Raw genomic sequence first — 12,803 nt, forward strand, 5'->3', positions numbered from 1 at the left:
TTCTTTAATTATGAGTGAAGTCGAGCACTTTTGTATGACTTTTGGCTGCCTGTGTTTCTTCTTGTGCGAATCGCCTCTCCCCGGCCCTTGCCTGCTTTTCCTACTGGGATGTTTGCCTTTTTCTTATTCGTGTTTAATAATGTTTTAAACAGCAGGGATATTTGTGCCTGTTTATTTTAAATATATGTGCTCTGAATAAGAAATGATCTCATGCTGCCCGATTTTGAGTGTTGAAGCAGTTTCCTCTTTAGGACTCACTGTCCACCCTGAACTTACTTCTGCGTGCACCGGCCTCTTGCAGGGGAGCCCTTCCGCAGCCAGCTGCTCCCGGAGGCCAGGAGCCAGGAGGGCGAGGAGGGGCCGCAGGAGAAGGAAGACTTGCGCGGTGGGGCACCGGACATATTCACTTCGGAACCAGCTCAGACCTTCCCCGTCAGGCGTCCAGATAGATTTTCTTCCCACCGGCCGGGCAATTTGGTGCCACCAGCACCACAGCCCCCACGACGAAGCCGAGATCACAACTGGAAGCAGCTCGGGACAACGGAATGCTCCACGACCTGTGGGAAAGGTGAGCTCGCGTGTGGGCTGGCAGGGCCTCCGCACACACCCGGGGCAGGTGTGCGGGGGGCCCAGGGACGTGGCAAAATCTCACCTCCGTGAGCCTGACCCTGCGAAGGCTCCCCAAGACCACCCTCAAGCTCGACGATCCGCTAGAAGGGCTTATAAGACAGAAAAGCTGCTGTGCTCGTGGTTACAACTTACTACAGCGAAAAGACATAGAGTAGAACTGGCAAAGGGAGGCAGAGAGCTAGAGATAATTACACCCTGAGGCCAGAATCATTTTGGCAAGGACCGTCCATGACATGATAGAGGTAAGCAGGAGGAAACATAATTGACACAGGAAACCCCAGAGCGAAAAGTAGTATTGCTCAACTATTCTGCCATTTAGGTCATGGTGTGATGCCTGTTGCAGGAGCCGGATACACTCAGAACCAGGTGTCAACTAGGGACAGTTACAGAAAGGATGAAAATGGCTAGCATGTGGTTTTATATCAGGGTGGCGTGTGTAGATTATCTTCCACTCCAGGTCTTTAAAGACAGCCTGGCCCGGCCCTTCCAGCAGGATGAGACATGGCCCTGCCCGGAGGCCGTCGGGCATCACGCGGCGGACCTCCCGGGTGAGGACAGAGGCCCGTGCCCTTAGCCGCTCCCCCTCGCGCTGCTCACAGTCTGCGTTCGCCAGGCGACGCCCCTCACTCATCCAGGAGGTCACTCAGCGCGTCTCTGTCTATTCTGTACCCAAAGATTCCGGTTATCTTTCCCCCACGCCACCATTCCAGTCTGTGTGGAACACACCGAAATAAAAATCTGCCTCCCCTACTGTTCTCTGGTATCTGGATGGCACACTCCTGCTTACACTTCACCATCTGGCTCAGATGCCACCTCCTCTGTGAAGCCCTCCCTGATTCTGCAAGGCAGAGGTGGGCACTTCTTCCCTGGGGCCCCACAGCCATTTGAGACACAGTTCTTTTTGTTCCAGCTCTGCTTGGCCTGCCTGTCTCCACGAGTGTACACTTTGCAACCTCTGCACCTGGTGTCATACCAAGCACACAGTAGGCACTCCTCAAGTGCTTCTTGAATGAATGGCTATATCATTACTACATTTCAAATATATATATCAGCTATCAGAAAAGACAGAAGGGTAGCATTTACACCTCATTACATCCTGGATATACAAGTCTGTTACTGCCTTTGCCCCTGTTCTATCAGTAACATGAAGAATGTGAATTTATGTATTCAAAACTGAAGGATCTTTTTCTCTAGATTTCCATATTCTTTTGATTAATATTCTGAGGTAGTCTTTCTCCAAAGTATTGTGGAGACACACACGCACACACTTCACCTCCGCCACTCGGTGCCTAAAATGACATGCTCAGCCTCTTTATCCTGATAAACGGCACTGGTTCTCAGGCCAAGAGCTACTGAAGAAGTGCCTTGGAAATAGAACAAAAACAGAGATGTCTTACTCCCCTAACCCTCCCTTCTCTCCTACTCCTAGCCCCCTTTTTTCTCCCACGTGACAAATGGCAGTAGCCCATGGAGGCCCCTCCTTTGCTCCCTTGAAGGTTTGCTCCCAGACATTGAAAGCCTCGGTCAGACACGAAGGGCAGGTGAGGCGGTGTGGACACACCAAACGTTTAGCTCATCTCACGGACATCAGCAGTAGTGACAAGTTTGTTTTGACAAGAAAATCTGAGTCTGCCAATGCTGTCCAGCTCTTTTCTCCACAACCCAAGTCCATTCCTCTTGTGATCTCCTCATGTGTCCCCACACTGACCCTCTCCCAAACTCTTCTCCAGACCTTCACAGTGGGACTAACCAGACGACACATTTCTATGTCTGTCACGTTGAAATTTCCCTTCCTGTAAATGCTTTCAGCGTCACGATGTCATCATCGCCCGAGGGTCCCTGTCACAGGCATCCAGGTGTGACCTGTACTCCGTCCAGGCATTGCTGGTTGATTCCTGGGGCTCCAAGATTGGAGTTATTTATTTCCTTCTTGCTCCTTATTTCGCTCGTCTCTCCATAATGCCTTCCTGACCTCTGGTCTCTATCGATGGTGCAGTTCCCTGCTCCAACATAACATACTTCTGTTTTGACCAATACACCCAACATATAACCCAACCAAACTGACCCCAGGTTCTTCCGCTGCCTGAAGCCCGGCCAGCGCCTGACCTCGCCACCCTATTCCCGCTTGCTAGCAGCTAGAGGAATGCTGAATGGCACGCTCGAACAGAGAAGGACAGCCAGGTTTCTCCCTTTCTGCAGAGATCAAAACTGACCCAAAGGAAGAAACCATTGTGGTCACTGGAGTCACAAATTATAGATCTAGTGTTTTCTCACCATCAGAGAGAGAGAGAGAGCCTCCAACTTTATTTCCTTGGCTAAACGTTGGAGAGGGACCTCGGACAAGTGTACTGTAAAGGCAGTGAGAGGGTGGGGGAAGGCAGGTAGAGAGAGGCCTTGTGCAGACAGCCCCAAGCAGGACCTATCTTTGCAAGACACAGAGCATTCCTATGGTAACCTGTATCCTTTTAGCTAAATGTACTAAATTTCCTTCTCACTTGAATGCCAAGTGGTTGGAGTAGTTACTGTTCTTTTCCAACCCGCGAACTTGTAAGTATAAAAGTTAAACCCATGTGGTCTGAAGGAAAGGGATAGGCTGAAAAATAAGACTTTTACTTAATCCCTTAATAGCTGGGTCCCAAATGGATACCCTGCAAGCCATGAACTGAATCTTACTCACCTTTTAACTGAGAACAATGTGCTTAATGTTTGTTGAATTTAATTAAAGGTCTCTTCTTAAATGGAAGCATATATGCTGCTGGACCAAACTTAATTCCACAAAAGTTTTTGCTTCCTATTAATTTTACAATCAGTACTGCTTTTTACTCAGCTAATAATTATGCTTAATTGGAATGTTATTTTAAATAATGGTCTCAAGTTATTGCTACATTAATTTTTACTGCCAGAGTACTATAAGCAAATGTGTGTTTCAGATTCAAAACTGTCTTACAAACTGTCCAATTTCTTACAAAAACTACCCTCTGGCTCAGTGTCACACAAGACCAGCTTAAAGAGGCATTGAATCACTGCTCGTGGCTGATGAAATATTAGACACATTAAAAGTTATTCCTCTAGTTACAATTAAAATTGCAGCAAGTTGGAAGTTCAGAAACTATGAATGCCTGGCCAATTAACAACAGAGCTAAGGCATAGCTGTAGAATAATGCCAGTGTTCTGCAGGGCGGGAATCGTTCAGTGGCCCAGAGTGGGGGAGAGGGGCAGCTCTTTGTGAGGAAGCATCTTACTCTTCCAGCAGTTGAGTTGCAGGTTCAGCTGGTCACATTTCTCACTTTGTCAACGTTTATTAGTGATACTTCAGAGCTGCCACCAGGGGGTAGCAAAGAGAGGAAGGCAGAATTGTGAATTGACTGGTTTTTTCAGTTATTTTGAGAAGTAGAAAATACCACTTAACAATTTTTTTTCCAAAATAGATTTATCCATTTTAAGCCAATGAAACTAGGTTGTGTGTTTTAAAAAAAAAAAAAAAAGATAAAAAAATCTGAGGCAGTTAGTATGATTTTTTTAAGGCAAAGTAATAAAAATAAATGTTAGACCTCTAATCATATTCATTCAACAAGCTTTTATTGAGCACCTACTACTTTGCTGGGTACTAGGGATACAAAGATGCACAAGAACTAGTCCTGTCTGTAAGAAGCCCACTGTCTCATGAGTAGCAGACATTTACTCAGCTAACTAAAATACCACTGGATCAGGACTTTATTAGAGGAATACGTCAAATACTTTACACAGGGGAAGCCAGCTGCTCTTTTAGCCTTTCTTGAATCTTCTTATTTCTCTGCTCCAACCTAACTGTCTCTTAAACATATCTGATGCTTTCAGGACAGTTTGTCAGGTACTTTTGTTCCAGTTCAGTGACTTGGACAGTCCCCTCCCTTTAAGACCCAGGTGCAAACAAATTCCCAACCCAACCCTTTCTCTGGGATGGAGCTGGAACTCTCTCAGGCCCTGTTTGATGTCTCCAGAAAACCTTTAAGAAGTTATTGTTTGTGCTTATTTTATAATTTCTCCCCTACATAGTGATATGAAATTATGAAAATTGTTTTACATCTCCTTTTTAGCATTTCAAACTATGTTCACAAGTAGATTTTAAGCTCTTTGAGGGCAAGAATTATTCCTACTCTCCTTTGCACCCACAGTGCTGAGCAAAGTGCTCGTGTGGGAGTGTTGTATGAATTGTTCTGTTGCTGCGGCCTCTTCAGCAGCACCTGGATCTCCGTGCATCTCCACCATAGGCCAACATTCAGGTGTGCGGGACTGTCTTTCAGACATTCTCCTTGTCCTTCTAGGATCGCAGTATCCTATTTTTCGCTGTGTGCACAGAAACACTCATGAAGAGGTTCCTGAGAGCTACTGTGACTCCAGCATGAAGCCAACCCCTGAGGAGGAGCCCTGCAACATCTTCCCTTGCCCAGCCTTGTAAGACGGCCTCCCTGTCTCCATCCCTATTATCACGTCACTTCTGGTTACTTGTGTGTAAGACCTTAGTAACAGGTGTCATCTCATTTATGCATCAGCCTACAACTGATTTAGAAACATGAGACTTGATCTCTGCATAAATGCCGTTTAGCAAGAGCGCCTGTCTTTCAGGATCGACACAGGAGTTTGTAGCCTTTAGCAGGTCAGCACACTCCCAAGGAGCCCACCATTTTGGAAATAGGAGCAATTAGGGTTTAGCCTGGTAAGAAAAACACAGAGGGAAGCAAAGAACTGCAGTCCATCGTGGTCAGTGTCGTAGGAGAGAGGATAATGGAGGCAACACTACATCTGCCTGGCTGGCTATTGAATGATAAATAGGACACTTCCAGAAGAACATGAGGAAAGGGCCCTAAAAGTGGTCAAAACTTAATTCTCAGAGTAATAAAAATACAATTCTCATCCAAACACATGATGAGCATGTGCTGATATCTTAGTGAAGTGACAAAGCAGGGGGGCAGAGGAGATGTGAAACTGGTGTGTAAATAGTTCATGAAAAATAAAGAATGCTGGGTTAAGATTCTAAGTTAGTTCCAAAATGGGTTTAATGCTCTACAGGGTAATGAAACTAAGCTTTGGAGTTTGTGTGTGTGTGTGTTTTTTACTAGATAAAAATCGTTTGTACCTTCTCAACTTTCTTAAATGGTATAGGCTCACTGGCAAATAGCATGTCGAACAAAGTTAATTTCTTTACAGAGTCAGGTGGCCCTTAGGCAGACTGGTAAGCAATGCTCTGGGAGACGGGGTCACCCATGAGGATTCTGATGGTTCTCTGTAAGTCAGCTCAGCGCCTGCCCTCTTCCTGTTGACTGAAGTGACCTGTCCCTGTCGCCCTCTCCTTCCCGAGCCAGCTGGGACATCGGGGAATGGTCAGAGTGCAGCAAAACCTGCGGCCTGGGCATGCAGCATCGCCAGGTCCTGTGCCGCCAGGTGTACGCCAACCGCAGCCTGACCGTGCAGCCCTACCGCTGCCAGCACCTGGAGAAGCCCGAGACCACCAGCACCTGCCAGCTCAAGATCTGCAGCGAGTGGCAGATCCGGACGGACTGGACTTCGGTACGCAGGGTGGGCGGCCTGCTCTGCAGCTCCCCGCCCAACGCCCACCGCCACCCTCCTGCCTTGGAAGGACCTGAGTTCTCCGGAAGGGAACCTGTCCTGCCAGGCTCCAGATGGCTGCTTTTGTAAACCGTAGCACATCCGGATAGCTGCATAGGGTTAAAGCCAGCGTGAATCACCGCAGCTGACTACCGGGAAGCCCGTGGGAGCCGTGTGCAAAGGGTCTCATCTCTCTCATGTGAAAGTTGGCAAATTCTGGTCGAGCCAACTCCTCCCAATCTTCTCTCCCCTTTTATAGATGATAGAACTGAGGCTCAGATGACAAAGTAGGCAAGATATCAAAGAAGGTCTTAGAGAAAAGGGTTGTGAAATGTTCAGGGCTGGGATCCTCCCCAGGTAGCGTCGCATGCAGGGGACCTAGCAACACAGGGGAGTCTCACCAGTGCTCTGTTTAGGTGACAGGTAAGAAAAAGGAGGACACTGCCCATCCTGCTGACGGAAACTTGCTGTGTTTTAGTGCTCAGTGCCCTGTGGAGTGGGGCAGAGGACCCGGGACGTGAAGTGTGTGAGCAACATCGGGGACGTGGTTGATGACGAGGAATGCAACATGAAGCTCCGGCCGAATGACATTGAGAACTGTGACATGGGACCCTGTGCAAAGAGCTGGTTCCTCACCGAGTGGAGTGAAAGGGTGAGTGTGATGGCAGTAGAGTGGTTTTCTGGAGCTGTGGCCAAGGTGTGCTGGGCTGATGGGTGGGAGCCATGTGTCAGAAGGTGCCCCAAACCACACAAAGATGAATTATTAGCTAAAAATCCCAAGGGTCATTTCTGACTTTGGGGAAAAGGCCCAGAAATGAACTATTGCAGGCTTTCTATCCTTATATGAATCCCCATGGTGCTTCCAAAGTATTGCTTGCCTACAGATCGCCAGGCACCTTGTTATAAGATGTGGAATCTGTGTTGGGGGGGAGCGGCCCAGATTCTGCATTTCTAAGGGGTTCCCAGTGGTGCCAAGGCTGCTGGCCCAGGGATGGAGGAAACCAGCCACGTTCATGGCCTCTCAGGAGACATTCCCAAGTTCCCAAGGCCTCTCTCCCAGTGTCATGTGGACAACAAGCGGTGCAGTGTCTCAGCTCGGAGGAATAAATGGCTTGCCAGGGAGTTGGGGCCCATCCACCCTGTTGGTTGATTCTGGCCGGCCAGCGTCCTCTCTGACTGGTCAGTGCCCACCGTGGACCAGCTGCTGAGTATTCTGAACATCACCCTGGGTTTCCTTCGTAGCCTCCCTCTCATCACAATAATAATAATCCATGTCAGGGGCAGGTGTTGAGGAAGGAAAGAAGGGAGGGAGGGAGGGAGGGAGGGAGGGAGGGAGGGAGGGAGGGAGGAAGGAAGGAAGGAAGGAAGGAAGGAAGGAAGGAAGGAAGGAAGGAAGGAAGGAAGGAAGGAAGGAAGGAAGGAAGGACAAACCTACAAATGCAGCCTTCATCCCACATTCAGAGATCTCCCCGGAGATTTCCATCAGGTGGTTTATCTCCTCGTGGTTTCCCAACACCGCATGGCAAGCAGCTCCTACCCCTTAGCCCCAAGACAGTCCCCAGAGAGAGCCTTTGACAAAAACATGGAACCCTTAGGCTCACTGTGCCTCCAGACCCAGGAGTGGACTGTAAGGGGCACCAAATTAGCCACCAGGAAGGTGCCAGTCAGAGGTGTCCATTGATGAGACCTCTGCCCCTAAAGTTGCATCTAGCAGAGATCACCCAGTTCTGTTTGCCCATCTGCCCTTCCCCCTCCCAGCAAGGACACAGCTCCTGGCCTTGCGGAGGCAGTGCTGGGAGGTGTGTCGGTGGTCACTTTGGGCAGCCTCCCTGGCAGCACAAGGAGTCCTCAACAGCAACCCTGACATAAGTCTGATTCCTTTGTCAGAAATTCCCTTTGTGTCAAGACAATGATGTCTGTTTCTTGTACAGCCCACAGTGTCAGGATGTTTCCTTTCACACTGAACCAAAGTTTTTCTTGCCAACTCCCACCGTGTCCTGTAGGAAATGCGTGCACCGCCCTTTCACTGCAGGCCCACAGGTATTGGAGAGCCCCTTCTACTTCTTCTCCAGGTTAAAAATTCCTGGTTCCTTCAACTGATTTGGTATTTTTGGATTTCTAGCCAGAATTTGTTTGTACTCACAATAAATTTGCCTAATCTAGTGTGTGAGCAAATGAATGAAAACAGTGATGCCGGGCTTTCCTTTCTATATTGGAAAGATACTTTTTAAAATACTTCATTTTTCTGCTCATACAGTAATATACACTATTATAAAGAAGAATATGAAAAGAATCTTGCCCTGGCCAGCCTAGCTCAGTGGTTAGAGAGTCGGCCCACGATCCAAAGGGTCCAGGGTTCAATTCCCGGTCAAGGGCATGTACCTGGGTTGCAGGTTTGATTCCCCACCCCCAGGTTGGAGCATATGCGTGGGTTTAAGGAAGGTGAATTGCCTTTCCCCAGGACTTATTTATTATAAGACCTTGAACAAGCTGCTGACTCTCTGGCTCTCAGTTTCCTCATCTGTAACATTGCTGAGTTAGCATTAAGAGAGTAACATTCAAAACCATGGTCTAGATGAGACTGGCACGCTGGGGGGCTTCCTGTGGGCTGCTTCCTTCTTCACGTCAACATGAAGCCTCCATCAAAACCCAAAATGATGGGGTTCAGAGAGCCTCCAGGTTAGTGAACACGTGGAGATGGGGGAAAGTGGTGAACCTGGAAGGGCAGGAAGTCGGCACCCCTTCCCAAATACCTTTCCCTTTGCATCTCTTTCATCTGGCTATTCCTGGGCTATATCTTTTTATAATAAACTGGTAGAATGTTTCTCTAAGTTCTGTGAGCTACTCTAGCAAAACAATGGAACTGAGAAGGGGAGTCTTAGGAACCTCATATTTATAGCCAGTTGGTCAGAAATACAGGTGAAAAACTGGACTTGGGATTGACTGCTGAAGTTGAGGATGGGGGCAGTCTTGTAGGATTGAGCCCTTAACCTGTGTAATCTGATGCTATCTCCAGGTAGAGAGTGTCAAAATTGAGTTGAATGGTAGGACACCCAGCTAGTGTCAGAGAATGGCTTGATGGTGTGGGGACTCCCCACACACACATTGAAATTGGCACAAGAATACCAAGAGTATCCTGTTGCCCAATTTAAAATTAATTGATCTCTGCCTAACTAAATTGAGGTTATAAACTCAATCTGAATCTTCTCTTAATCTTCTAGGGTTATATGTATAGTTTTTCTGACTTGATGACTCACCTTAAAAACACCCTTGCAGCTACTTTTAATTGAGGGTGGGCTTTACCAGAAACAGGTGTCATTTACTTTTTAGTTCTGCAAATCAATGACAGGTTTAAACATTTGTGCAATTTTTAATCACAAAAGGAAAAAACTTTTAGAAAGTCCACTAGCCTCAATTTTGTAGTACTAATTTCTAAGGATGTTTTCTTTTTTCAGTATGTCTTTATTGATTTCAGAGAGAGGAAGGGAGAGGGAGAGAGAGATAGAACATCAGTGATGAGAGAGTCATTGATTGGCTGCATCCTACATGCCCCATTCTGGGAATCAAGCTTGCAACCTGGGCATGTGCCCTGACCGGGAATCAAACCACGATCTTCTGGATCACGGGTCAATGCTCCACCCCTGAGCTATGCCGACTGGGCTCTAAGGATATTTTCCAAGAATAGAAATAAGTAAAGATACTGAGTTATTTAAATTATGAAAGATGATGCATAAAATTGAAGTTCAGGAATAGTCCCTCTGGGGCCATCTGGGCCAAGTTTAGCATTTAACTGTTACTGGAGTGAAAGGACAATCCTTACCAGAGGTTTGCTTAGGAATTTTATGCATCTCTGTGTTTTATCTGCCCAGAGGTTCATTTAGGAGTCAGGTTCTTTTCTGAAGTGGATTTGGCCCTTCATCTGGGCACATGCTTCAGGGACAGTGAATGAGTGTGTTTCAGTGCCTCACTTTGAAGGTTAGTCTCTGCTGCCTGGTAGGGACCCCTCATTCCCCTCATTTCTACTGATAGGCTTCCCGGTCAAGGTCCTGTGTGGGTAGGTCCTTTTAAATATAAATTTGTTGTGCTTTTCACTGCAGTCTCTGCAAGACTCATCCTTATGATGTTCTCTCACTGAACACTGACTTGGTCCTTAACATTATTCTTTTAAATTAAGTCCAGGGGGATATAGGGAAACTTTCCCAAGATGCATGTACATTACTTGGCATGAAAAGCAGATTTCCAGTCACAATGCAGATAAAACAAAACTCATGAAAAGCATTTGTTAACCTGTAAAGGAGAAAAAACTTTTCCTTTACTCTTATGATCTTTAATGGAGGACTGCAAATTAAGATGACAATAAACAAATTAACAGGAGAAAAGCATACAAATTTTATTTGATGTTAGGTTTTCTTTACACAGCATGAGGGTGGGGGAGCTTCATAGGAAAGAAATGAAAATCCCAAAGAAGCAATTAGACTTGAGGGATTATATACCATTTTAACAACGAGTGATAAATTGTGAAGTGACTAAACAAAAGAAAGGGGTTTGGACTTCTAGGGGCAGTAAAATTATAGGGAAGTAGCTAAGAAATATATGGGGAAACTAATGGAAGATAAGGGTTATTTTAGTAAAGTTTGTTTGTGCAAACTCGTCTTGATTCCCATCATCGATAAGAATGTTCTCTTCTTCCTGGAACTGGGAGTTCACCTTTCTCACGGGAAATGTATGCCTTGCTTTTAGGAGGAAAGGGTAGAGCAGAGAGCTCTTCCTGCATCTGCTGATTCTTTTTTTTTTTTTTTAATATATCTTTTTTTAATTCAGAAAGAGGAAAGAAGAGGTAGAGAGAGACATAGAAACACCAATGATGAGAGAGTCATTGATCGGCTGCCTCCTGCATGCCCCCTACTGGGGATCAAGCCCGAAACCTGGGCATGTGCCCTGACCAGGAATCGAACCGAGATCTCCTGGATCTGAGGTCAATGCTCAACCGCTGAGCCACGCCCGGCCGGGCATCTGCTGTTTCTTAATTGCCATGAGTTCAAAATAATCAGTATGCCAAAGTAGGATATTTGGGGGCATGTTCTAACCACCTTCAAGCTCTTTTCTCCAGAGAGTTCCCTCCCTGAGTCAGGCTCAGCTTAGCAGTGATCATGTAAGTGTTTCATTACTCATCATGGACTATGATTTTACAAGATTAGACAGCAAGTTACAAAAACAAAAGTGAAATTTTGATAAGGAAACAAGGTTGTTAGTATTTTTCTTTCTTTTCTCAAATTGTATTTAAAATTATATTGCTTTTATTTACTTTTAAACTAGTAATGTTGGTAGAAACCCAAAACTGACTCTGTTTTTAAAAAAAGACCCAGCAGAAACCCCTAAAAGGGCTTTGGTCATCATATAAAGGCACTTTCAGAACTGGAAGGTGCTGGTGAGAGGAGAGAAATGAGAAAGGGAGGGCCCGAGTCATATTTATTTATTCAGCCCATATTCAGGGATTTACCCATAGGCAAAGTGCTGACTGAGAATGAATTAAAGATGATACAAGCACCAAGCCTACTTCTATAATGGAAAAGAAAAAAAACAGACAGGACATAAATAACCATAATACAAAGGACAACGGCAGAATACAACTCTCATGAGAATTCTGGGAAGGGTGTATTGACCTGGGAAATCAAAGAAACTTTCACAGATGGGATGGAACTTGAGCTGAGCCTGAACAGATTTTGATGTGTCCCAGGAAAGGGTAAGAACACTCCAGGCAGAAGAAACAGCAGCGACAAGGCACTGGGAGCATTTCATGTGACCAGGGAACAGTGAGCCTTGGCTCTGTCCAGGATAGTCAGTGGTTTTCACATATTATATCAAAGTGTTCGACCCCTACGATTGTTTTAGAAGCTCACATGGTAGTCATGCGGAAACCCCTATCAAGAAAACCAGTGTGTCCCCAGTGTACACATATAGGCAGTTAGTCCAGAAGGATGGGGCTATATTTTAGGAAATCTGTCATGCCATTTAGGGAAGCCCATAGTGAATGCTGCTAGGAATACCTGCACCAGAGGGGTTTCAGCGTGTATATCCCAGCACCCGGAAGCCCAGCGACTAGAAGAGCTGGTGAAGCTGAGCGAGAAGCTCCGGCCACAGTCCAGGGGAAGAATGGCAGGGTGCTGGGACCCACGGGCAGAAGGGACAGGATGGGTAAATGTGCTTAAGCTAGAATCTATGAGACCTGCTGGCTGCCGAGATGTGAGAAGCCAGGAGGCTGAAGAGCAGTCAGTTTTGAATCCAGATACGCATTTGAACACAAATTGGAAAATCCAAAGGAGGAATGGTGATGATGATGTCCCGTATCTCACCTGTTGGACATGAGGTATCTGTGGGACACCCACACGAAGACGTCCTGAAAATATAGGATGAGAAGGAAAATGAGGCAACATGTCAAAGTATTTTAAGGCAGACGGGAAATGCTCTTGAAGCTTCAGCGTGCGACTTGAGGGAGTGTTTACTGTGTCCTGGGTGAGGACAGACTGAGATTTTAGTTATGAAATCACTAACGGTTATGTGGCTTTAAGTGAAGGCTTAATCCTGTG

The 12,803-nt window shown here is 46.3% G+C and overlaps 1 protein-coding gene across 2 annotated transcripts in view; it reads left to right on the top strand.

Annotated features, from left to right (window-relative positions):
- The window catches only part of THSD4 (thrombospondin type 1 domain containing 4), a 563,564-nt gene that overhangs the window by 532,031 nt on the left and 18,730 nt on the right, over nucleotides 1-12,803 (top strand). For both annotated transcript variants that reach the window (XM_081158486.1, XM_081158487.1), the window contains 4 exons: nucleotides 302-568; nucleotides 4,935-5,064; nucleotides 5,973-6,177; nucleotides 6,695-6,868. In XM_081158486.1, the coding sequence (XP_081014612.1) occupies nucleotides 302-568; nucleotides 4,935-5,064; nucleotides 5,973-6,177; nucleotides 6,695-6,868 (776 nt within the window). The remainder of the gene's footprint in view (nucleotides 1-301; nucleotides 569-4,934; nucleotides 5,065-5,972; nucleotides 6,178-6,694; nucleotides 6,869-12,803) is intronic.

The sequence above is a fragment of the Miniopterus schreibersii genome (genome assembly GCF_964146895.1).
Source record: "Miniopterus schreibersii genome assembly, chromosome: 1".
Classification (NCBI taxonomy): Eukaryota; Metazoa; Chordata; class Mammalia; order Chiroptera; family Miniopteridae; genus Miniopterus; species Miniopterus schreibersii.